Here is a 25734-nt window from a genome sequence, read left to right as displayed (position 1 = left end):
GATTTATTGTTGTGTATCGAATTGCCGATCTGAACTTTTGCTGTCGTAAAAACAATAAAGGTCAAATATTGCTGATGGCGTAATAATCAGAACCACACAGCGCAGAGTGATGCCGAACATCGATGCTGACATTTGCCTGCGTTGGGGAAAAAGGGGGGTGGGGGTCTTGGATGCGGCTCCATCTGCAGTATTTGTCCAGAGACAATCCTCCCAGTGTTTTACAGCCCCGTTGATCTTGCTTTCTCTGCATCGCTCTCATGTTCTGACACTTTATGGAGACGTTCTGTTGCTTTGTAACTCTTCCAAGGAGGATGTTCCTGCCCTAAAGCCAATTTTTATAGTCCTGCTGACCATTTCTGGAAACATGCTGAGGCGATGATGATGTTCCAAGGCAGACAGAATTTCTGACATCCACTCCCATCTAAGAGGTTTAGAGAGATGAAGCATAGCAGGCTATGGTAAACACATTATCATGACAACAAGTTATGGAGCTTAGAAAAACAAAGCGAAGGCTCTAAATACAAACACGGTCGGTTTGAGAGCGAGAGCATTTGATGTGGGTCCACAGCACTTGTTGGTAGCACAGGGAGAGGCAAGGGCCAGGCATGTTGTGACTGGTGGAGTGATAAATTGTTTGATGTTGGGCTCTACCTCCCTGCCAGCCCTCCCTCACTCTATCTCCCTCCTTTCCAATTCATTTCTACAGCCCCCCCATCTCCATTTTACTACAGGCTATTGAAAGCTGCAGTCACAGCCTTTGATAGTTTTTCTACTTTTTTCCCTTTTTGACCCTCACTACATTCTTACAAACTAAAACAAATCAGCTCATGGCAACAAACCCAGCTTTTATCCTGTTTTACAGTATGAGTAGGAGAGGGGATACAATCTTATGAGCGACATACAGAGAGTCCTGAAGCACCGCTCATAATCTGTGTTATACTGCCTCTTATCTCCTTGCTCAGTTTTCACCTCCATAGTATTAAAGTGCACACAGATAATCCCTTTCAACCTCAAATGAAGCGATTAAATTAATTCACGGTAGGTAGCATACCCCCCTTTGATTCATTGCGGCACTGATATTAATAATAAGACGTGTAATCGTCCCTCCCTCCAGCCCTTTCTCTACCTGTAACACCTCGTTTCTAAAACGTATTCCTCTTGATCTCAGATCCCTCTTATTAAGCCTTCATTTAGCGCTTTGATCAGTGAATCTGCTCTTAATTTAAGTATGCAAACCTGCACGCAACTGTCAGTCACATCGAGCATGAAGAGCGGCGACTGAGAGGCAGACTGCATGTCTATGGAATAATGAGAGGGCAGCAATGCCCGCAGACTGTGAGACGAGTTACTCATCTACCTGACATATCAAAGACATCCCCGCTGCAAATGTTCCGCCCTAATATCAAAGATGTAATTCTGATCTATTTACAACTTTGAACTAGCAGAGTGTGGTATAAAGTAAACTGTCACCCTAAAAGCCGCTCTGAAAACCACTTCGGAAGGCGACCGTGCTCTCCACCTATCATCAGTATAAAAGACTGTGCTGTTCATGCCTCCGGAGATCCAATTTCACTCAGACTTTTCTTTTGACTCCCGTCATAATCAACTGTTTAGGTCAAGTCTCTCGTGTTCATTGTATCATTATCTAGAGCAATCACTCCCCTCCCGAAATCAGAAGTGAAATCAGCCCATTCAAAGTGACCGGACAGGAAAAACAATCTCACTGTTTTTTTTAAACCCTGTCACTGTTGTCTTCACCTCCTTTGACACACAACAAGTCCTCTAGCCAATATGACCACATAAGTTGTTGCTTCCATTTTATACACACTCACTGGCTGGGTTAGGTTCATGAGAATCATGGTTGGGCATCATCAAATTACTTACTTAATGTAACTGATGTTCATGAAAATCTGACGTTAAAGGGTAACTTAACTCCCAAACCACAGTTTTTCACATAAATACCAATGAAGTGACTAAATGTTGTTTGTTAAAATTCTCAACTTCACAGCAGAAATAAATGTACAGACTGGTACAAAAAAACAGTTTACGTCTCTAAAGCTCAAAACATTTAGTTCATTACAATAAATTAAGGCCCAAAGTTACACATATTTCATATGGTCCCTTCTGGCTCCAAAAAAATAAAATGGCAATGGCCAAAATGCCAAACCCAAGGCTTCAAAACAACAGTCCACAAACCAATGGGTGACGTCATGGTGGCTATGCTCATATAGTTATACAGTCTTTGAAACCAGTGTATATGAGTATTAGGATGTGTTGCTGATGGATTCAGGTCCACATCTTGACATTTTACTGCAGTTTTTGAATTCCACATCTTGTGTTATAAATATGCATGGTGACTGCCGTATTGTTTTTTTGCAACCTATAAACTTACTGCAACTGAATTTGAATTTCCAGGCTAGAGGTATTTCACCCCGAACTCTGGGGTTTAGTTATTCTTTAAGTAGGTAATGATTTACCATACAACCTAAATAATAACTCAACATTGTCTTGTGGTTTAACACAGGATACAAACAGCTGTCTCTTGGGTTTTTTGACCCATTCTGACTGCCATCCTTTAAGGACTTTCTCGCTCTTACACTGTAAAATCTGACAACTTGATCTCACCTTAAAAAAAAAAAAAATCTTGGAAACTGATTGCCTTGAAAACGGAAAGTAAATAAAACTATTAATCTTAATCTATGTTTACTTTATATCTAATTGTTAGATTTACTTAAAATCCAACTATATTTACTTAATTTTGTGAAGTTGTTGCAACTTAAAATGACAACTGAAATTACCTTGTTCTTTTTAAGTGTTAGCAACTTCCGTAAAACAAGTTAGTCTGACTTAACTTGATCACCATAAAGAGGATTTTGCCAATGATGAAGTTAGGCGATCTGCAAGTTCTGTTTTATTAACGTGTCTAAGAGTACACTTGGTTTACTTAAGTTGCTAAAATTTAGACAGATTGATATAATTAAACCTGTCAATTTTGATTTTCAATAACATCATAAGTAGTATGACAAAAGTAAATATGACAAAACCTTGAGTAAACTTAACAATTAGATATGTAGTAAACATAAATAACAGTTATATCTACTTACATATAGCAAGGCCATGGGCTTCCTATATTTTTTAAAGTAAAATCAACTTGTCAGATTTTAAAGCATACTACATCACCTGATTTCCTCCTTTGCTCAAATTATAATTAGGTCACCACCTACAATAAACGTTACTATGGGCCTTAGAAAGCTGCTTCCACAAATGACCATGGGAATTACCATCTAAAGTGAAAGTGGGTTTAAGTGTACTAGCTCCTGTGATCTGCTAAAGACTGAGAATCTGTAATATCCACCCAGCCCTGTGAGAGTGCTCTCAGGTGCTCTGCAACTATCAAACTGATGAAATCCAAATGTAAGAGGAGAGAAGTGTCTAGTGGAGGCCAGTGCTACCCTGCTTTTCTTAGTGATAAGATTGTCTGCTGATAGGCCAGAAGTATGATGTAGGTGAGGGTTAAGGGTTTACAATATTGGCTGTCTTGATACTCCAGGTGCACCACACAGCTGGGACTATCTGGGTCAATTAAAACTTTTCCTTTTAGTGTTGCCAACACTGCTTTTTGTCTGATTGTCTCTTTCTCTCTCACAAACACGTACACACAAACACACACACAAACACGTACACACACACACACACACACACACACACACACACAAACACACACTTTTCCACATGTCTATATTTTACTCCAGTAATTTCAGAGGTTAACGCCAGGTTAAGTGGTTGACCCTGAGGCTGGACCTCCGAACAGAAGGAGGGATAACATTTCTATTGATGGACCAAGGGTGAAAAAGGTCATACATGCATATGTACTTAAAAACACACCCACCCGCACACACACACACACGCTCTCTGATAAGACCTGTTTATCCTCGCCTTCTCCTTTCATCATCGACTCCTATCATCCATCCATGCTGCCACTGCGGTGTCCTATCACTACCTGAGATAGCATCCCAAAATGTGACGCTGTCTTTGCCGTCTAAGTCTTTTATTCTGCCTTTTTGTTTATTATTTTGAGGCAATAGGACATGGTGATACACAGGATAATCGACAGTTGGTATGCTTCAGTGACGCCCTCGCTGATCAGCTCTGATACCAGGGTGGTCTCACCTTTGCTACCAGCACCCCTCTCACTCCTCTCCCATACGTTTGGACTACACGCTGGCCTCTGTTATTTTATCTATGAATCACGTCAATAGGGCTGAATTATGCTGAGGTGGAATTTTTATCAGCGCAGTCCAGGGGCCAAGAAAAATCCTAACCATCCCCAAATCAAATCAAAAGAAAAAACAGTCGGAGCCACGGTTTGACAAGAGCAAGGCGCCTTTCATTAGAATGAGATTGATGTGGAACGACTATGAGGCTAAGTGCGGAACATTCACTCGTACGTACCATCATTTACACACACACACACACGTACACTCATAAATACACACACTGATATCATGGAAACAGTTGGTCAATGGCAACTGTTGATGTCTATCAAGAATTTCTGAACATTTCTTTCCTTTTTCAATATCCATCTTCACTTTCGACGTAATTATCCATTTGACAAATGAAGTCGGCAAAAAAAAAAAGTATGATTCCACTCTAATGCTGTTTTGGCTTCAATGGTGCAGCTAATAGAGAAAGGCTGGTTGGCAGCAGGACGTGCACATCATACCACGGCCTTAACTACAATGTTTGTTTTCTAAAATTCTAAATTACAGCGTCTCCTCATCCCCCCACTGAAAAGACATTTATTTTTCTTTGGTGCTACCTATATCTTTTTTCCGTCCAATGCGTCTGTAACTAATCACTGCGTTTGAACAGGAACCAAAAGACGGGCACTTAGGGGTCTTTGCAGAAATAGGCTTAGATCTATTTTACTGGTGTCAGGACCTCAGTGAGGCCTATTGAAACAGTTACTTCTGGAAAAGTAGCTATTGAAATGGTCCCCGGTGACCAGCTTGTGCAAAAGCGGAAACCAAAATGGTATTGAAGTAGCAGACCTATCGTCCTCTGAGGGACAACAAATGGGCAGAATACAGAGTGAAAACCATATCTAAGAGCACATTGAACTCCTGTATCTTCAAATAAGAATCAATCTTGGAATTTGCGGGGTCAAAGAGCGACAGCCACTGACTGTGTCATCTGTGTCATCTATGTCTGTAAAATCTACATCAAGACTTTGTGATGGCAGCTGAGGTCTGTTTGAATGATATTTGACTGTGGTTTGAGAGGCATGACTAAATGGCACCACAATAGCCTGGATAACAATCACTCCATTTTGTATTCTAGTATGCCGTTGTGGGTTTGCATCTACGTGTGTGTGTGTGTGTGTGTGTGTGTGTGTGTGTGTGTGTGTGTGTGTGTGTGTGTGTGTGTGTGCTTGTGTTGATAAATATGAGCTCTACAAGCTTTCTAAACTGGGCTGAGTGTGAGATTTGGCAGGCACGGGTGGGGTTGTGTGGTTTGCCACTGCACAGTAATAAGACTGAGACATGTTGACATGAGTATCAGATGTCAGAGGGAGTTTGCTGCGAGCTCTCGTCCATTACCATCTGGATGATAGTGGCTTGGAAAGGCAGGCCAGAGTGCTGTATCAATATTTCAATATCCCAGCACTGATGGAACAACTCAGCCAGAGGCAGGCTGCTTAGCATAAGACCGAAATGTCAGAAATATGTCACCTGTGGAGCAACGGTGTGAGCAGCAGGATGCCAATGAGTAACTTTTAACGTGTGTGTGTGTTTAATAAAAGTGGGTGGTCTTGAGCTGTGAAGACCAAATCTGTGTTTAAAGTGTGCTTCCAGCTCATGACCTTGAGAGTTACTCTGCTGGACTGAATGTTATTTATTTGGACATCTTATACACACTCACAAATGACCATTAGGTGCTGTGTCTGATAAACAAACTGATTGGTTTGCTTGTGTGAATGTGTGTGGTTTCTCTCCCTCGCTGTCCTCAAGGCCCCTCAGAATGGGCCCAATTTAACTCAAGGACATGGAAAATAGCGCACGCATTCATACACACACACACACACACACACACACACACACACACACACACACACACGCACACATATAGTATACACCTTACTATATACACACATATAAACACACCCACATGCGCACAAGCAAATATACTCTCAGGCTGCACTTGCTGACCCAGTCTAAGTCTCATTCAATTCAGTGTATACTCACTCATCAGAGCTCCCAGGATTGGTTAAGGTTTCAGGGTGTGCTTCGGGCCAATAGCAACCACATTGAAGGGAATCGAATATTGTTATTTGCATAGTGCCCCGGCTGTAACCCCAAAGCAGGAACTCAAGGATGAAGTCATATCACAGCTCAATCCAAAAACGTAGAATAGAGCAAACGGCAAAAATTCTCTTATGAGACTTGTAAATTCTTTGCTGTATGTGCTTATATTTCATTTTTTCTCTTTAATATTTTGCTTTCCCCTTTTTTGATCTCTCCTAGGCGTATCTCAGGGAATCAGCTGAGGTATATCTCGGGCCACGCTCTCCAGGGTCTCCACAACCTCAAAGTTCTGTAAGTAACCTCCTCCACCCTCCCGCCCTATTGCACTCTAGTGGTTCAGTTCTCGTCCCCAGGTGGGTTGTTCCACTGCTGCATTCTGGGGGGATAGAGTTGTGCTCCCGCCTTGAATAAAACACACAGGCCACGCATCATTAACTGTAGTTAACGCTTATGGCCTGGTTCCTTCATTCCCAAACAAGCCCTGTTGCAAGCATGCACATACATACACACACACACACACACACACACACACACACACACACACACACACACACACACACACACACACACACACACACACACACACACACACACACACACACACACACACACACACACACACACACAGGTGTAATGCAAGGACCTCCCAGTCACACCACCCACCAAGATTACAGCAAGTGACAAAAAAAAAAATCACTTAGAAACGCCATTCAAAGCTGGTCTCTCAACACCCCATTTCTCATATTGTGTTCATTTCCCTATGATCCATGGCCACCAACTGTTAGCGCTGCCGTGAAGTATTAAATCACCAAAAAAGTGCAAAGCAGCCAGTAAAACCACGGCTCTTTCTGACTTGTGATCGCGGCATCTAATGAGTTGCGGCCATATTTCTACTGGGTGCGAGACAAGGGTATTAAGGAGGTTTTCATGAGCCTTGGCAACCAGACTCGATTCCTTTTGGACCCTCACTGAGAACAGTTTGAGAAGCCCTGCCACAGAATATAAACTTAGCTAGAGAATTGTGGTTTGTAATTTGAGGGAATCTGGGGGATTACCAGGCACACAAGTTGATCTTCTTTTACCTTGTGTTGTGAAACTTGCCGAGACAGAATGAGTGAACCAGCCATGAATCCTGAGCTATTATGTCATTACTGGAGAAGGACACACACATCCCGAATTCATACACGTCTGCAAGCATTCATGCTTCACACTACAACACCCTAGCAAACTTTGGACGGTCTGTTTGACCTCAGAGCAGCTGAGCGTTTGGTTTCCTTCCTCAATATATTAGTTAAAGTCAGTCCATGTCAAACACAAATGGACCACTGACCTTGTGAAGGGTAACCACAAGGTCCCTGCTGACTCGCTTTCTCACTCTCTCCCTTTAAAACCCACACACACATGCACACACTCGCACACACAGAAGGTTATGAACCCAGAGTGGAGTACAATGAAGCTCCCCGTAGGGAATTTCTTTGAAACAGGAAAAGACTCAATTCGATGTATTTATCATGGCATCATCATCCCAGTGGAAACATTCCCCTGATCCTCTCAAAACCTGAGCAGCAGTTTTTCTGCACTGAAGCAATCATTGTACCTTACACAGAAGACTATTGTGAAATACACTACACGATGAAAGCATGTTAAGCTATGTACATAAATAGAGCAAAATATGCTCTGAGACAATCAGAATGCACTCACACTCATAACAAAATAAATAAAAATGGAGACAGAAAAATGTTTCATACTTGGCAGTAGAGGCAAGATTATTTCATCCTGGATTGTTACACTATAAAAACTTAACTGTGAGCTAAGAACAAAGACTGACTATTGAGGCAGCATGATGCCACGATAAAGGCACAACGCCACTGTTGAGAGAGCGACACACTGGAGACTATACGCCTCGCCAGGCCACTGCTCGCGATAAAAAACTTTGAAGAAAGAGAGAGAAAGACAGAGGAAAAGTGAGGGAGGGAAAGGAAAGAGAGAGAGATATTGTTTGCTCCCCACTTCCTCCTCGCTTTTTTGCTCCATTCTTCTGAGAATGACATCAGCAGCCCACCCAAGGAGCTTCTCTTCCTCTTTTTCTTCAACCCTTCATTCTCTGCTTCTCTTCAAGCTTTCGCTGGCCCTTTCCTTGTGTCAGATTTCCCTCGCGATGGAATTATTTGTTCTGCTTGATGTGCACTCACGCACACCACATACACTCTATAGACTAATTACCGATAACTGAATGATCTGTGTCTTTTAGGATGCTGCAAAACAACCAGCTGGAGAGACTTCCTGATGATGCTCCATGGGACCTACCCAACCTACTGTCCCTGTGAGTCCCTTTCTCTCTCTCTCTCTCTCACTCACTCACTCACTCACTCGCTCTCTCACTCTCTCTCACACACACACACACACACACACACACACACACACACACACACACACACACACACACACACCCACACACACACACACACACACACACACACTAATCATGCTACTCTACCTCATTGAGCAGGGAACGAAACATCCCTTGGCCACCCACCCACACATCTCAGCTCTAACCGCAATGCAGGTATAGAGTACCACTGACATATTACAGACTCAATAGTTCTGCATTCAGTGCTGCGCTGCCTGACGGTAGGAGTCACAGCCTGACTGTGTCAGTGCAGTTCATGGTAGCATCTGGAAGCCATGAGGGAAACAGCAGACACTGCAGGCCAGGGAGAGCATCTCCAATGAGCTGTGAAACAACCCCATTTTCCATCAATTCCCCCTCTCTTCCTTCTCCGCTCCTCTCCTCCATTCTTCTCGCACCACCCACACTGCTACCCCCCTGGCTAATGAGAGCGTTTGGTGGCATAATTGTCTCATCTGTGGGGGTCAGTGTACATGTTTATGTGTGTGAATGTTTGGGCGGTTTCATGTGGACCACCTCATCTGTGATTCCTCACCCCTCTCCTCATCGTAGCGCACACGTACTCCACATCCCAGCTTTCCAAATTAATAATTCTTTGTAAATATCCATAAAGCCATTTCCTTCATCACACAGATGCACACACACTCAAATTGCTGGAATTATAACACAGGAGGGGCATGCACATGTAACTCCTATCCACCCCCTAAGACGTTTCCCCTGTATGGTATTAAGCAAGCCTGCTCTCCCTCAACACAGTCACCACACACACCCACACACACACACACACACACACACACACACACACACACACACACACACACACACACACACACAGCCAGTGTATAGAGACGCACCTTGTCATTAAAGTAATGATAAGCCCAGCGGAGAGAGATTACTGGAAAGGCTTTGGAGAGTGAAGCTTGTCGGCGCCTCTCACTGACATAAAACACACCAGGTAAAAAGAAGCGAGACAGCACATTGGTTTTAAATCGGTATAAATGTATAAAAGAGGCTTTGATCTAAAATAAATAATGTCTTAATCTTGTACACGAATCCTTTTGTAAGCAATGAACTGAAGCTGAGGCAAAAAATTTGTCTCACCGTTTGAAACCAGCTAATTACACCACAGAGTGTTGACTGCTGTTGTTTGCTTGGGTGCCATCATGAGGAGACAGACAGTGTTTTGGGTCCCAACCCACAGGCTGAGCAATGTAATCACCACTGACGAGGTCCACAAGCCACATCAATCAACCTGTTTTTATAGATTTGACTCAGTGGAAGTGAAATCTTCAAGTCCCTCATTGTGTAAAATGTTGGTCATCTAGAGAATTGAACCAGAGAAGGCAGATCTCCTGGATCATTTAAGAGAACTTTCTCTTTCTGTCTCTACGTCTCTTTCCCGTAGTAGTACCTCAGACTTTGATGTGATGGACAGGAAATAGTTGCTGCTTTATTGGCTTCTGCGGAACATTCCTGGTTCTGTCTGGACCTTGTGGAGACCTGGCAGGTCCACCCAGAGGAGCAATTATTATTTTGCCCTGGAGAACAAGCCAGAAAGTTGAAGGGTCTTCCGTAGCTTTCATCCTGCGATTTGGGTCAGGGACAAACAATGTCCACAGTTGGGAGTGCACAGGATGCACAAGGATGATGTTTAGCACCGCGGAAAATTTGTGCTCAGGAAGCAGGCAAGATGAAAATTTCTTGAGGCTGGTTGCGCGTGCACACATTCATGTGTATATACATGCATGCTGGAGGGTGTTTCCCCCCGTATGCCTGTGTGTGAGCATCTGCCAGTGTATACAGTTGCCTCTCCTGATGGAAGATTTCCCTGGGGAGAAAAGCCCAGAGTTCAGAGTTCAAGTTCAGATTTCACTTTGATGATGCTGTTTGTTTGGTGAAACCTCCGAGGGGCGAGGAGGCCGAGGAGGAACCGTAGCGCCAAAATCAAAGACCCAGAGTGGAAGATTGATAAGGGAGGATGTTTGAAAGACGAACAAGAGTTAAGGAGTGAGACGCAAAGGGGTTTGTGGCGGCTGGGAGGTCATCAATGAAGATGTAAGAAACAAAATGTGAGTCTGAGAGGGGCCAGAGGGAAGGAAAAGGAGATTAATGAATGAGTGTGAAGGGCCAAGGAAAGAAGAATAGCAAGAGGAAGTGGTCTCAGCTTGTCAACTCTGCCCTGAGGGGATCATTCATCACGATGGACAGTGTGTATGTGTGTATTTACGTGTGTATGTGTGGTGGGGGGGTGTCACAGTCTACACTCGATTCCTGTGGGTTGAGGACACCAAGGAAAAGCTGGGACAAAGGTTTGTTAAGTTTGGTATGATTTCAGAGATAAAAGTGCATGAGGGAGCGCGTAGCGTAGTGTGTGTGTCCCGTGTTTGGTGGAAACGTCAAAGACTGAGGGCGACAGCGGGACGCTATTGAAGAGAGGACCAGCTGAGGATACGTCTTAAGTTAGGATACGTCCTTCCATCGCCACTGTTCCAGGCAATACAGGAAGTCTGCTTTACACAACCTAAATAAAATGAAGTGGAATAAAACAGGTTCATCACAACCGTTTCTACACGTTTGTACTTCTCATCTTACATTTCATACATGTCTGTGCTGGTGAAGCCAGACATGGCTTATTTAGCATGGGAATAAATCATAATGAGGAGCCTCTAAGACGCTGCAGCGAAGATGAAAGGAGGAGTATAAAAGATGTGTAATTCTCATAATAACCTTCCTGTAAGCCAAAGTGTTTCACTGCCACGACACACAACCGCTAACGCACGCACAAGCATGGATCCACATGCACATAAGCAAACATAAACTTGGTGAGACAGACTTGGTGATTATCTTGCTAAGCTCAGTTCCTCTCACCCTGCAGGCGTCTTGATGCAAACCTGTTGTCTGAGGTTCCGTCTGGGGCCTTCAGAGGGGTTCGCACCCTGAGACACCTGTGGCTGGACGACAACTCCCTGACAGAGATCCCAGTGATGGCGTTGGACTCTCTGCCGTCCCTGCAGGCCATGACGCTGGCCCTCAACCAGATCACACACATCCCAGATTATGCGTTCACTAACCTCTCCGCCCTTGTCGTACTGTAAGTGACATCTTGATTAGTTTACTTAAAACACTCCTGAGTCGCAGTTTCTCAGTTTACAAGAGAAATTATTTATTTCCGTCGACAATTGCAGTGTGGAAACGTTTTTGAGAAAGCAATTTTTGATTCGCTATTTATTTGTGGCCTTTTTCCAGGCATCTCCATAACAACCAGATCCAGAGCATGGGCGCGAGATGTTTTGAAGGTTTACACAGTCTGGAGACACTGTGAGTATCACACACACAATTAGACACACACATGCATGCGCACATGATTTTTGGACAGAGGTTAGCATTACAAATTACACGCAAGTAATTTTCACAATCCTACACATACACTCACATGCACGCACCCTGAGTGACCTCATTTCATAAGCTTAAATGAGTACCTCACCTGTTTTCCCAAACACTTATGCTGGCTTTATGATGACAAAATATCAGCAAGTATCAACATTCATTCTGTTTGGTTCCCACATTGCCTTAAAGGTCCCATATTGTACAAAGTCAGATTGCTATGTCAAATACTGTGAAACAGTGTCCAAAATTAACTTTTTCACTCACCGGCCAAGGTGGCTGGTAGATGAAGAAATCCACCAGCCAAACACACTTTTAACCAGCCAAAATGATAAACTGCCTTTATATGTCACATACTCAACTGTCTGAGTACATTTAATCAAGGTATTGTTTTGAATGCAAACTTAAACAAAAGGCCAGAGCAAATTCTGATGCATTATGCATACATATTAAAAAAAACTCATTGCTCAGCCTGTGAATGAGTTTACTTTGGTAAGCAGTGATGCCTTGTAAATGTCTGGGGCTTTTGTGAAAGTTAAGAACGAAAGAAGTGGCACTAATTCACTTTTGCTGACAATGTGGGAGCCAATAAAGAGTTTTCAATCTTTGTTTTAACTGCAGGGCCCTCCGTGTTTATATTTCATAACCTTCATAAGTATTCATACAACGCTAGCTAACAGCAGACCAGCAGCAAGTGATAGTTCAGAGGATCAGCTGATGTTTGATACGGTAAACAGTGCCACAAAAGTAGAAGTGCTCGAGAAGGTCGGGTTTTGCTGCTCTGGAACAGGTATATGTGTGACACAGAGACGGTGCAAGAGCAGATTAACAGCAGCCGAGCAGTGCACCCTTCAATTACACCGAAACGCAGTAGACACTATCAGCATAGTTTACTACATGACTACTTTGGCACAAACTTTTACATGCCAATGTGGCGGATGGCCTTCCGGGACTTACTCGTCAAAAGAAAATCTAAACACATTTGGTGATTGGCAGGTGTTAATTTCACACCGCGCTGTGAAAGTATCCAAATAGTCTACAGAGAAATGCAAACAGTCTGTTTTCAGAAACTGTGCCTTTAAATGAGCCGTCAGGAATTCTGTGAATTTGTGATGTCCCAACTCTGCTATATAAAGTTAGAAAGCACCACTACAGTGCCATTACTCTAAGATATATTAAGTCTCCCTGAAATATAACAACTTTACTCATATTCTGCGTCTGACTCCAGCCTTGTTTCCTTTGTGTTTGGTGTTACTTGGAACCCCTGAAATGAATGTGCTTTTATAATAATCTTATGTACTAAGTGTGCCAAAGAATAATGAAGCAGAGAACTAAATCACAAAGTCATAATGATTAATGTCCTGGTAATTTCAGCAGGTGCTTGAACGTCTCTCAAAACCACAACCAACCAATGAAGGACAGGAATGTGAAGATGAAAAGTTCTTCTTAGATTACCTTGAAGTAACATCAACAGATTTGTCTGTGTTTTGTAAAAGTAATTGCTAAGCAGCGCTGAGGTCAAATATGGCTCAGTGTGGCTGCAGGAGAGTTGTGTGAGCGTACGTGCCGTAGCTTCAATAACCAGATCCTAACCACACAGCAATCTGCAAACCGCAGGAAACTGACACAGTCTTATGAAAGAGGTGGAGAAATTAAAGCAAGAGGAACAAAGACAACTGTGCAACTGTGTCTCCTGCAAAAATTCATGGTGGTCTGATGAAAACACCATTTCTGGCACGTTTGCTTAACAACCTGTTGAGGAGTAAAAAATTATGCGTTACCTTTTATGAGCATGTGTGTGGGCACGTGTGTGTGTGTGTGCAGAATAAGCAAGTACTTCTGCCTGTGCACTCACGAGTGTATGGCCAGCTTCACACTCAACTTAAAGGCCATTACCCATGCTGGGAAATGTGAGGGAACTGGGAGTAAGTCAGGGGAGACGTGCTTAAGGGGATGGAGGGAAACTAGAGAATGAGAAAAAGAGGGCTGGAGCTCTCCGGACCAGAATAGTGTGTGTTAAAGTGTTTGGGCCGTCAGCGACGATGAGAGACAGATGATTCAGTGGGATAAGATGACAGGTGTCATTGACGTGAGGATTGTGCTGGTATGAGGGGTTAATCTCTCACAGCGGCCTCGCTTATGAGAAATACGAGAGACCATCTGCATCACCACAACTCTCCCCAACCGCTAGTGTGTATTATAAAATCATTACTACAAGGAGCCGTCCAGAGGACTGCTGGAAAACGCAACTGCATATGCAAACAAGACAGAGCAGATACAGACAGACAAACATTTCACAACATTTACTGATACTTGGGGGAAAAACACACATGTATATCTAAAAGTACTTCATCAAAGGCATTGTTGCTGTCTTATACATGAATAAAAACAAACCCAGCTGACTTTGACTTAGTACTTTTAGATATCCTTTGACCAGAATAGCTACGAATCTTCAGAGATAGTGTGCATATCCAGACACATGTCTTAATATGGCAATATGTATGTGCAACCCTGATTCCATAAAAGTTGGCTTGCTCTGTAAAACTTACATAAAAACAGAAAGCAATGATTTATAAATCCTTTAAAATACAGGAGGGGAAATAAATATCCATTACAACATGACATTTTTTTTTCCATTAAACATATTTCCAGTGTAGCTAATTATATAAACTTTAGACCAGACACTTTATTAACTCAATAAAATTACACAGATAAAGAAACATTTCAATATTATATTATCCCGATAGCTAAGTTAGAATACAATATTATTCCGATTGTAAACGTTTTATGATTTGAAGAGTATTGAGATAACATATTGTGGTATAGTATGGTATATTATTTTTTTCAACAGTAAATTATGTTCCCTCCCAAAAATTTTTTTAAAAATTTAATTTAATACAATGAGAAATCTCTCTCTCTATATATATATATATATATAAAAGTATATAAGTATATATTGCAGTACTATTCTGTATCAATGTTTATACATATATATATATCAGTATATATTGCAGTACTATTTTGTATCAATGTTTTTCCCCAACCCTACAAGCAAGATTAATGACACAGGAAAAAAAGTTATTGAACACACTAACTGAAATGTATTTAATACTATTATACTATTTAATACTTGGAGAAGCCTTTGTCTATAAGGCCAGCGTCAAGACGCTTCTAGAGTGAGGAAACTAATTTCTTACTGTTCGGATGGGATTTTGGCCCATTCTTTGACACAGACAGCCACAAATCTTGACTGTGTGACATCTTACTGAGTGTTGTTAAAAGAAAAGGTGATGTAACACAGTGGTAAAAATGCCCATGTCCCACCTTTTTTGGAATATGTTGCAAGCATCAAATTCTAAATTAGTGTATATTAAAAAAAAATTGATCAGTTTGAAGATTAAATAACTCTACTTTGTACTGCATTCAAATGACCATAGGTTGAAAATGATTTGCAAATCACTGCATTCTGATTTTATTTAAAGTGTACAAAGTGTCCCAACTTTTTGGGGAATTGGGGCTACATACTGCACACTTTTCCCACGTACACAAGCACATCAGTACGTTCTCAGATGCAGACGAGAAATACAGCAAAAACCCTTTTCCTGCCACCTGCATATGAGCTGTATCAACTATACTGTAGCAATGGTTGTTTTGATCCGGAGTTTCCTTGGAAACTAATCAGAGACAGACCTAAATAATCAGGTCAGAGCAGCAAGGGTCAAAGGTCAAAACCAAACTTCACACTCTGCAGCTGTCGGCCTCTCAGAGTGCAGAGGAAGTGACTGCGCATACATATGCAATCAGGCACACTTTCTCACATGGAAATACAGAATATCATATATGGTTGAATTATGATTGCAGAGAAATAAAACCTCCATCATGCTTTAGACTTGGACTGTTTCGATATTATTCAATCATGACTGTTTATCTTACTGTCTCTCTCTCAGGGATTTAAACTACAATGATCTGCAGGAGTTCCCTGTGGCCATCAGGACACTGAGTAAGCTTCAGGAACTGTGAGTGTACACACACATGCACACACACACACACACGAAAACACACCTGCCCGACATGACTATCATGGTTGCGTTATCCCAAGTAATCCCGTTAAGTGATTTTAATGTGGCACTCGGATACAATCTCTCTCGCCCTAAGCAGGTGCTGGCTCCACACCCACGCACCCACTCGCCTGCACGTACACACCGATGCATGCGCGCACATGCGCACGCACACACACACACACACATCATGTTTTCCCTCAGCTCCAGCAGATGTTCCGCCGCGCGCATATGTGACACAGATACAGCGTATGTGTGCGTGTTTACATCTCATTTATCCAAAAATGTTTTTCAGCTGTGCAATGGCAGGTGCAACATGAGGACATATGACTTGCCTCTTGCTCCTCCAAACACAGACACACACAGACACACACATACACACAAAATCAGAAACATATTGATAAACTGTCTGGCTAATGGTATGTTTTTATATTTGCAGGGGCTTCCATAACAACAATATCAAAGCCATCCCCGAGAGGGCTTTCGTGGGAAACCCTCAGCTCCAAACCATGTGAGCTTAATATGACAATGCGCACATACTGTATTAGATAAACACATAATAGCTATTTCATGTCAACATCATATACGGCACAACTCATTCCCCAAAAACAAATTAATCAGAATATGTCCAAATCAATTTTTCTCTTTCTTTCTTGCAGTCATTTCTATGAAAACCCCATCCAGTTTGTGGGAAAATCCGCTTTCCAGTTCTTACCTAAGCTGCACACACTGTGAGTACTGCGGTCAGTAGAAACCATCCCAGGAAGTCAGCCCAAACACTGTTTAAATCATCCTCTGTCCCTAGCAGTGAGAGTTGAGTGGACATGTGTAATGGCCTACTGAATGATGTTGTGTTAGCGCGTTTGCTGTGCTCTGTGCTGATGTGGTAAGAGAGAGTGTGTTGTAAGAACATGTTGAATGGTGTGACTTATGATGTCTTGTGAGACAGCCAAAACAGCCTGTGTTGATGTTGGAGGAAAAGTTTGATGGCTGAAATGAGCTGTTAGACAAGGGCTGTGTGTGTGTGTGTGTGTGTGTGTGTGTGTGTGTGTGTGTGTGTGTGTGTCAGGGAGAGAGAGAGAGAGAGAGAGAGAGAGGAAGGGAGAGAAAGAGAAAGAGTTTTCTGACACTTTTCTCCCTGTTACTGCAGCTCCCTTAACGGGGCAACCCAGATTCAAGAGTTTCCCGATCTGAAAGGAACCACCAGCCTGGAAATTTTGTGAGTGCCTCCTTTATCCCCCTACACACACATGCATTATATTATTTCATCTAGTCGGGCTTCACCACATAAAGAAGAATGTAAAAAGACACTGAGGTTCGATGCAATCCTGGGAGTCCACATACAAAAGATTGGGGAGAGATAAGGACAAGTAGGAGAGAAAAAAGGGTAGAATATGTGTGTTTTAGGATTCTCTGAGAGAAAGAGACAGAACAGGACACTCAGTAAAGGGATAGGGCTAGTTATCCCAGCCAGCGACAGGTTTTGGCGAACCTACACAGCTCCCTGTCTGACCAAGTTAGACTCACACGACTGGGGGATCCTTTCGCTTGCTTGCACTTCAACAATGATCACAGGATTCTCCTTTTCTCCATAGGACGCTGACTCGGGCCGGTCTCTCGGCTCTCCCTCTGGATCTATGTGAGCAGCTGCCTCGCCTCAGAGTGCTGTGAGTACACACACACACACACACACACACACACACACACACACACACACACACACACACACACACACACACACAAGGGAGGGGTTAGAGGTACCAAAAACTGTGGAGAGTTGTGCCCCCGAGCAATCATTTGTTGTACAATCACTAAGCAATGAAATCCAATCACTCACCCCCCAAAAAATTATTGTCCTGCTATATCGCCTTGCTCACAGAGCCGACTGTTCCCTCAAATAATCCTGTCACCCCCCTAATTTCCCACGCTATAAATCCACAGCTGGTCACTGTGTTTATGTGTGCTTGGTGTGTGTTTGTGTGTGTGCTTTGTGTATTGTTGTAGGGAGCTGTCTTACAACCAGATCGAGGATCTGCCCAGCTTTTACCACTGCTCCGCACTGCAAGAGATGTGAGTTCAACCCGCCAACACAACTGCACACTCATCTGCATTAAAATCAACATTTGTATCTGTTTCCCTGCTCGTTTTACAGTGTCCTTATGTATGCCTGTGTGTTTCTTTTCCCAACAGAGGGCTACAGCATAACAAAATCAGACGCATAGAGTCAAGCACCTTCCAGCAGCTCACCTCTCTAAGAGCACTGTAAGTCAATCTTTGTTGTAACTGTTCAACCTTTTTCATGCCATGGACCCCTAAATTAATATGTCTCCAGATCCCTGGTTGAGGAGCACAATCAGTGGTTTTTAACCTTGGGGTCAGAACCCCACCAAGGGGTCACAAGATACATCTGAGGTTTCATCAGATGATTAACAGGATAACAGGGGGAAAAAAATCTTCTTTACAGAATTTTCCCTCAAGCTTTTTTTTTGTGAAAGACTTGATAGCTTTACCTCTAAAAATATCTAAATCAGGGGTGTAAAACATATGACCCGTAGGCCAGAACCAGCGCACCTAAGGCTCCAATCTGGCCCACTGGATGACTTTGCACACCTAATATTGATGCATTCAGCAAGGCAAAGAAGTGTCAGGTTTAACATTTTGCAACTTTTAGTTTAGAACTGAGCCTCATTCCCAGGTTGTCAGATACACACACACACAAACAGAGGGGAGCCTACGTCATGTAAAATGCTGCTTCAGAGCCTTTTCCACTCTGACAAGAATCCAATTCTCTGAAAAAACAATCAAAAAACTTATTGTGGTCATATTTAAAAATATTAAACATTGTGCAAAACGTTGCTAGCCAGCAGCTATATTACAAAAGAATCAGACTTAAAACAATATAGGTCGAGCCCTATTTTTAAGGTACTGTCAAAAACCTTAGATTTGTAAACGTTTTGTGAGGTAGGAAATAACTTAGCCCTATTCCTTAGTTTGGTGAGGTGACATCTGCATTATTACAGAGGAGTGGAAATGTATGGAAAATGCCCATGTAATGACAGTGAGTAATAGACCGATTGAATGTGGAAAAACTGAGAAATGTTGAAATTGCTTTTATTTTTCTTGAGACACCTCAGGCTGTTCATCATCTGTTTGGTTAAAGGGTGAACTTTTTTAGAATGAATGTCTTTACAGTAAAAAAAAAAAAAAAAAAAGGTTATTATGCAATGGTTTTATTGGTGTGGTTGAAATCAAATTGGGTGGTATGTAGCCCGTGAACTAAAATGAGTTTGACACCCCTGATCTAAATGAATCAGTATGTGGAGGGAAAAATCAGTCATAGTCTAATGAGATGTCATAAGGAGACATTCATCTTAAGGAGGGTCATATGCCAACAAGGTTTGGAAGCAATATGACAAATTACTGACATCTAGTGGTGATCAAGGCACAACATTCAATGTGTAATTTCAGTTCCTTTCTGTCCATTTCACCTCACTTTGAACGATTTTTCTGACAGTGATCTGAGCTGGAACACGATCGAGTGGATCCACCTGGATGCATTTGCCTCACTTCACTCTTTGATCAAACTGTGAGTAAACACAGATACATTACCATCACTAAGACTCCTCTTACTTTAATCTGGTCCTTCTGCAGTGTCCCTCTCACCCCCAGAAGGCACACAAAATATGCATCTTTAATTAAAGTTAGGCTGTATGTCAGAGTGTTCTCCGTATACAAACACTCCACACTTGACTCTGTGTGCTACGGAAAACGTGTTGCCTTTGGCTGAGTCTACAAAGAACACTGATATCCATTTATTGTTTGAAAAACGCCTCTGTGTGGCCAGGAGATTCATCTCAGGTCATGCCAATACAAACTGATTCATTGTGTGAAGACTGGTTGAAGTATGTGCAGCAAAACAAGCAGATACACTACATCTGACAGGAAGTGTTATCTGGAGGGAATCTGATAGAGCCTTGTCTGAACAGTTTAAAATATCTATGAGACAAGGCCTTTTTGTTACCAAGGATGACCTTCGGCAATATGTGAAAAGAAAACATTTTGTGAACACCAACTTGGCCTGATCTGACACCCACCCCTCTTCTGTTTCTTTCTCAATTTCCCTCTGTATTTATCTCAGGGACCTGACTGAGAACCGGCTCAGCTCAGTACCTGTTGCAGGTTTGGGGGGTCTCACCCATCTCAAGCTGAGGGGCAACACAGAGCTATATGAGGCCTTCAGCCCTGATTACTTCCCCCGTATGAGGTAATATACAAACACACCACCATGCATCCTTTTCTTCTTCAAAGGGATACTTCGCCAATTTTCATCCAGCTTTGCATCAAAACAATACGTGTAGATGAACTGTGGCAAACTTTTCTCCATCTCAACAGTGCCTAGATATCCCTCCTTACCCCGCAAATCTCTTCCAAATGATGTAAATTACATGATGCAATTTACATCATTTGGAGGAGTTTCGCTGGCTCTTGGGGCTGTTAATCGACCTACAAGCTGTACTTCCGCATTTTCGTACGGCTCGCCAACCATGCTGCTGCCACCATGCAGCCAAAGAGTATAGAGCAGGGGCGGGGGACCTTTTTCCTACCGAGGGCCATCTCAGTTTATATTAAGTCTTCCAAGGGCCACACTACATTTATGGACACATATGATGCAACGGTTATAGGTTTTGATTATATGAAAAACCACAATTGTCGCGGTTTCACGATTACTACAAGTGAATTAAACTCCTTCAAAAACTCTCTTTTCTGTGTGACGTTTCAGCTTCTTAGCTATTAATTCACTCACCACAAAACTTGGCCTCCAGACATTGTCTCTGTCAGTCTGTGGTCTTGAAAGCTGATTGTTGGGCACCCCAACTCCGACGAAGAGTGTTAATGTTATCAAAACGCATTTGTCCTTTCAGCTCGTCCAGTTTAGCATGTTTCGAGCTGTAACGACGCTCGAGACTGGCCTTTTTCATCACTGCCAGCGTCACGCCGCAAACTAGGCAAAGTTTGCCTTTTACTTCGACAAAGAAATAATCGTCTGTCCATTTCTCCTGGAAAACGCGGTATTCTGCATCCAACTTCCTTTCCTTGGCACCGGCCATGATGCATATCAATTGTGAATCAATCCCCGATGTTGTCGCGCGATGGCATGTAACCTCACGTGTTGAGTTCACTGACCCTGAACCTGACTCGGACCCCCGACATGCATAGGTCTCAGTGTTATCTTAGGAAAGTAATTGCTATCGACATTTTTATATATATATATTTATTTTTAAAATTGCGTGGCGGGCCTGATAAAATGGTCTCGTGGGCCGTACACGGCCCGGAGACCAGAGGTTCCCCACCTCAGGTAAAGAGCATATCAAGAGACACACCGCCCCTCTCTCCATCTCTCAAACTCGGATACAATCAAACGGTTAAACTGGGCAGAGCTGATCGAATATAAATCAAACTCATGTTACTTCATTCATTTTTCTGTGCCTTAAATTCTCCTAAAAACGCACTTTAATGCTGTTTTGCTGTAATGGCGAGAGATCGTGAAGAGGAAGTGGGCACCACACTGCTTCCTATAGGCCTACAGTAAAACGTGGAAGCCGAAAAACAATCAAGTTTAATCGCATAGTAAAAGTACGCGGCGCTGACCAAAAATAGACCAAGATTCTGTTACCGAGTTGCATATTTCTCGCCTCAACTATTTTCAGAAACATGTTTTAGTTTATCATTAAACTGTTACACGAGATCCGGCCAGCCACCATTGTTTCACATGGACCATTTCACATAAGGTAACGTAACCCACGAGCGGAAACGTCTGATAAGGCGTGTTGCATTCTGGTGGTTGTAGGTTTTTTTTTTACCTCTCGAGCAAAAACAGCCCTTTTTCAGTTTTCTTTGATCACATTGCACCAATTTCAAAAGTATTTGCAAGTATCTACTACATAGATGGCCTAGTTTTATGTTAAGACCCCTTTTATATGAGTGAAATACTTCTTCAATCTGTATTACCTTGTACTTTGGTTTCTCATCAAAAATGTACTTAAGATAATAACTCCAGGTGTGTAACCTGTGGCGATAAGGAACAATGCATCACTTCCAAAACCTCCAATTATCCTTCCTCTCACAATTTTCTAATAACATCTTTAATTTACCAAAAGCAGCCAAGGTTGACAATAAACTAATCACACCGAATCCCTGCATGTCATTCCTGAACTGAACTTCAACAATGAGGAAGCATTTGTCAGCAGCAAGTTAATTCTTGTTACAAAGACCCCTGGAGGCCTGGAAAGGTGCAGTGAAAAAAGAGAGGTAGTTTCAAAGACATAGGAGATGGCATGTGATCAAGCGGCAATGTCAGCATTACTGTAGAACATTGTCCAAAACAGAACTCCTGGCAGAAAGCCATTGCAAAAGCATGTGTATAGTAAATGTTTGTGTAAAACCATTCACAACAGTCAGCTGGTTCAGACTTCAGCTATGTTTTCCTTAGGGATGCACAATAACATTGAGATGTCATCGGTATCGGCAGATAATGGCTTTTAAATGAAATATCAGTATCAGCCAACATGCTGTATTCTGCCAAAATCACAAATAGATTTTTTTGATTAAGTAAACATATACAAAACATCAACACTAAGTTGAAGTATTTTTCTTATTTTGCACAATGAATGAATATTACATACACTGAAAAGCATTGTATTTCATGTCTCCATCTGCTGGTGGGCCATCACGATAAGAGTATTCATAATATGATGTTAATTCCACTACAGAAGAGACTTGATTACTAAAATTAGGTGGGGACAAAAGTAGATATATATATACTTCAAAACATCACTCTTGTGCCTGGTTGCTATGCTGTCTGTAATATTAGATCAGCTGAAGTGCAGCTGCACATACAGTATCCATCTTTTCAGCAATATGGATCTGTGCAAGCAATCATAAATGGCAGTTAAATCACTATCCCGTCCAAAAGATTTAAACTTTTAGTATAGAAGAAGGTCAATTTAGGTATCTACACATCTGTCTTTATTTGTATTGCGATAATGAACAAATACTGATGTTAAAACGAAGTACTAATTAGCCCATTCCTAATTCATAAAGACTTGAAGTTGCTTTGAAACATTTATGTGATTATCCAATATTATATAAGAGCTAAGCTTGTACGGCTCAAGCTCACATTAAAATGATCATGCAAGTTTGAAGGTTTTGTTACTATTCCTTTTTGTTAAACCATCTGTTGTGGCATTGTTTTCCCTGGTCTATTATGAATACTCTTCCATCTGTTTGTTGCAGGGTAATAGAGATGCCTTATGCCTACCAGTGCTGTGTGTATGGTTCCTGTGATAGCTACAAGCCAGCCGGCCAGTGGGACACAGAGCAGAGCAACACTGATGAAGACTTACACAAGAGGACTGTACCCATGTACCCTATCCACGCTGACACACACTGTAAGAAATTACGCCATTACGAAATTATGCCATTGCGAGCATATATGTAGTGTAAAAAACACAGGGCATGCCCGTGACTAGGGGGCTAAGTAATAGACACAAATCTGAGCCCCATGTCTGTGCTCATTGCCTAATTATTGACACAAGCCCACTTGAAACATGTCAGAGCTTTGCTAAAACCACAGCTACCTGGCAGCTGACGCACACTTACATGAGCATTGACCCTTCCACGCAATCCCGTGGCAGGTATAAAATATAAAAACCAATAAACTGAACCTAAGTTGAAATTAAAACCATTAAATCTGCGTCATTAAAGCTTAAAATAAACAACTGGTGGGTGCACCATAGATAGAATAACAAAAGATGATTAAAGCATGACATAGTGCTGATTAAAATTTATTCACCTTTAATTGTTAGAAAAACATGATGATCAAATTTCATGCAAGTGCTAATTATCTTCAACAGTTTGTTTTATATCATTGCAAAAGAATGTTAGATCACGTCCTTTGTTGTGCCAACCCCCTGAAGCCATTGCCACGGTGTATACTGTGTATATGTACACATGCAGAATAAAGGCTCATTTATGCTCAACCTTAGATACGCATATGGACACAGACAGAGCCCTCTATCCATACTTTCCATAGTTTCCTAATGTCTGATTTGAGCAAGTTTTCTGACAGGGTTCCAACCCCTTTTTTTACCAATGAATTTCCTTAACTTTTCAATAGCATTTTATCTGATTTCCAAGACTTTATTCAATTAGTTTTAAATAGGCAGGCCCATATAGTGATACAGCCATACATTACTAGACACACATCTCCCAGGCTTTTACAAATAAGCAATCAAAAGAACCTCTTTACTTTACTTACTTGTTTGATTTGATTTGTCATAAATAATTCTGAAATTTGTCTGGCATCCCAGGAAATCAACTGTTTCACCTAATTACAGAAATACACAAACTTAACCGTACAACAAAATTATAGAATAATAACTCTTTTACTATATACAGGTTGGAGTAGTGCCATCGGTTGACTGTCTATGCCAACAGAAAGGACGCATTAAAATATTCATGTCCAAAGTCCTGCCCTGGGGCCCATTGTGGCACTCAGACCTATTTTAAATGCCTCTTGGCTTGTCATTCAAAATGTACTTTATGTTTTATGTTATCACTTTGCATTTTTTCCATTCACCTCACAATGGCAGGACTATTGAACGATTGTTTGTAGAGCTGCACCGTGTAAGAACTACTAAGGCGGACTCAATGTGTTTTCATAGCAGACAACAAACAAGCATCGAACGGTAACCTAACAGCAGACATATCCAGCCAGGTAGCAGACATGGCTACAGCTAAGTAGGGATGTAAAATAATATATTGCTGTGCTTGAATATTGTGATTTAATGTTTTTTTTTTCACAGTTTTTCTTTTTAATTCATATATCTTAAACCCTGGTATGCTAGATAGCAGTGCTGTAATTTTTGCTGTCTTTCCAACCTAACACTATATTCCTAATGCGTTATAGGGGCTGTGATAAATATAGGTGCAAATCTTCTTATTGCAGTAAAAAAAAGTAAACTTATCAAATTGTATGCATATGGTGAAATGGTCTTTATTCCAGTTTTCCTTTAAAGTAGTTTTATTCTAAAAATACAACAATATGTCACCTTGCCTTGAGTATTACAATACGGAATCATAAGCTGTGTCTTGGTATGTATTGTATTGCCAGGTTCTTGCCAGTACAGAGCCCTACAGCAAAGAAGTGTTAAATCGAAAGAAAATTCCTTTTCACTGTAAGATGAAACCGTTGTTTTGTTTTGGTTTTTTTTGTACGGGATATTTTCCCCAGATAACCCACATGATACGAGAAGTAGCAGGCCCCCGGGTATTTTTCCATTATTTAATCCGGCCCCCACACGAAAAAGTTTGGACATTTTCGTACGTACAGGGAGTATAAATGAGCCTTCAGCTGTTATAAAACCTCACACACATTAATCTTGACAATGCTTAATTCCAGATGACCCTGACCTGGAGGAGTTCCAACTAGAAATAGAGGAATCCAAACTACAGACCAGTGTCCAGTGCACACCCACTCCAGGTAACTTTAGTGGTGATGATCAAGCTTGCAAATTGT

At 41.8% G+C, this 25734-nt stretch overlaps 1 protein-coding gene and 1 long non-coding RNA gene across 2 annotated transcripts in view; one reads left to right on the top strand and one right to left on the bottom strand.

The window, feature by feature from the left end:
- Positions 1–25734, top strand: part of lgr6 (leucine-rich repeat containing G protein-coupled receptor 6) — a 50614-nt gene that overhangs the window by 21464 nt on the left and 3416 nt on the right. The window contains exons 3-17 of the mRNA XM_042492377.2: positions 6525–6596; positions 8557–8628; positions 11591–11806; positions 11962–12033; positions 16047–16115; positions 16597–16668; positions 16817–16888; positions 17308–17376; positions 17753–17824; positions 18162–18227; positions 18348–18419; positions 19672–19743; positions 20296–20421; positions 23451–23605; positions 25618–25698. Coding sequence (XP_042348311.2) covers positions 6525–6596; positions 8557–8628; positions 11591–11806; positions 11962–12033; positions 16047–16115; positions 16597–16668; positions 16817–16888; positions 17308–17376; positions 17753–17824; positions 18162–18227; positions 18348–18419; positions 19672–19743; positions 20296–20421; positions 23451–23605; positions 25618–25698 — 1358 coding nt within the window. The remainder of the gene's footprint in view (positions 1–6524; positions 6597–8556; positions 8629–11590; positions 11807–11961; positions 12034–16046; positions 16116–16596; positions 16669–16816; positions 16889–17307; positions 17377–17752; positions 17825–18161; positions 18228–18347; positions 18420–19671; positions 19744–20295; positions 20422–23450; positions 23606–25617; positions 25699–25734) is intronic.
- Positions 22–21697, bottom strand: LOC148188719 (uncharacterized). Its single transcript, XR_015777491.1, has 3 exons — positions 20962–21697; positions 17685–17822; positions 22–421 (listed from the first exon to the last, which is right to left on the bottom strand). It is a non-coding gene; the product is annotated as an uncharacterized LOC148188719 (long non-coding RNA).

The sequence above is a fragment of the Plectropomus leopardus genome, chromosome 9 (genome assembly GCF_026936395.1).
Source record: "Plectropomus leopardus strain MGB_pleo_1.0 chromosome 9, ASM2693639v1, whole genome shotgun sequence".
Classification (NCBI taxonomy): Eukaryota; Metazoa; Chordata; class Actinopteri; order Perciformes; family Serranidae; genus Plectropomus; species Plectropomus leopardus.
The sequence above is the reverse complement of the archived record's forward strand: the minus strand, read 5'-3'. Positions and strand labels throughout refer to the sequence as shown.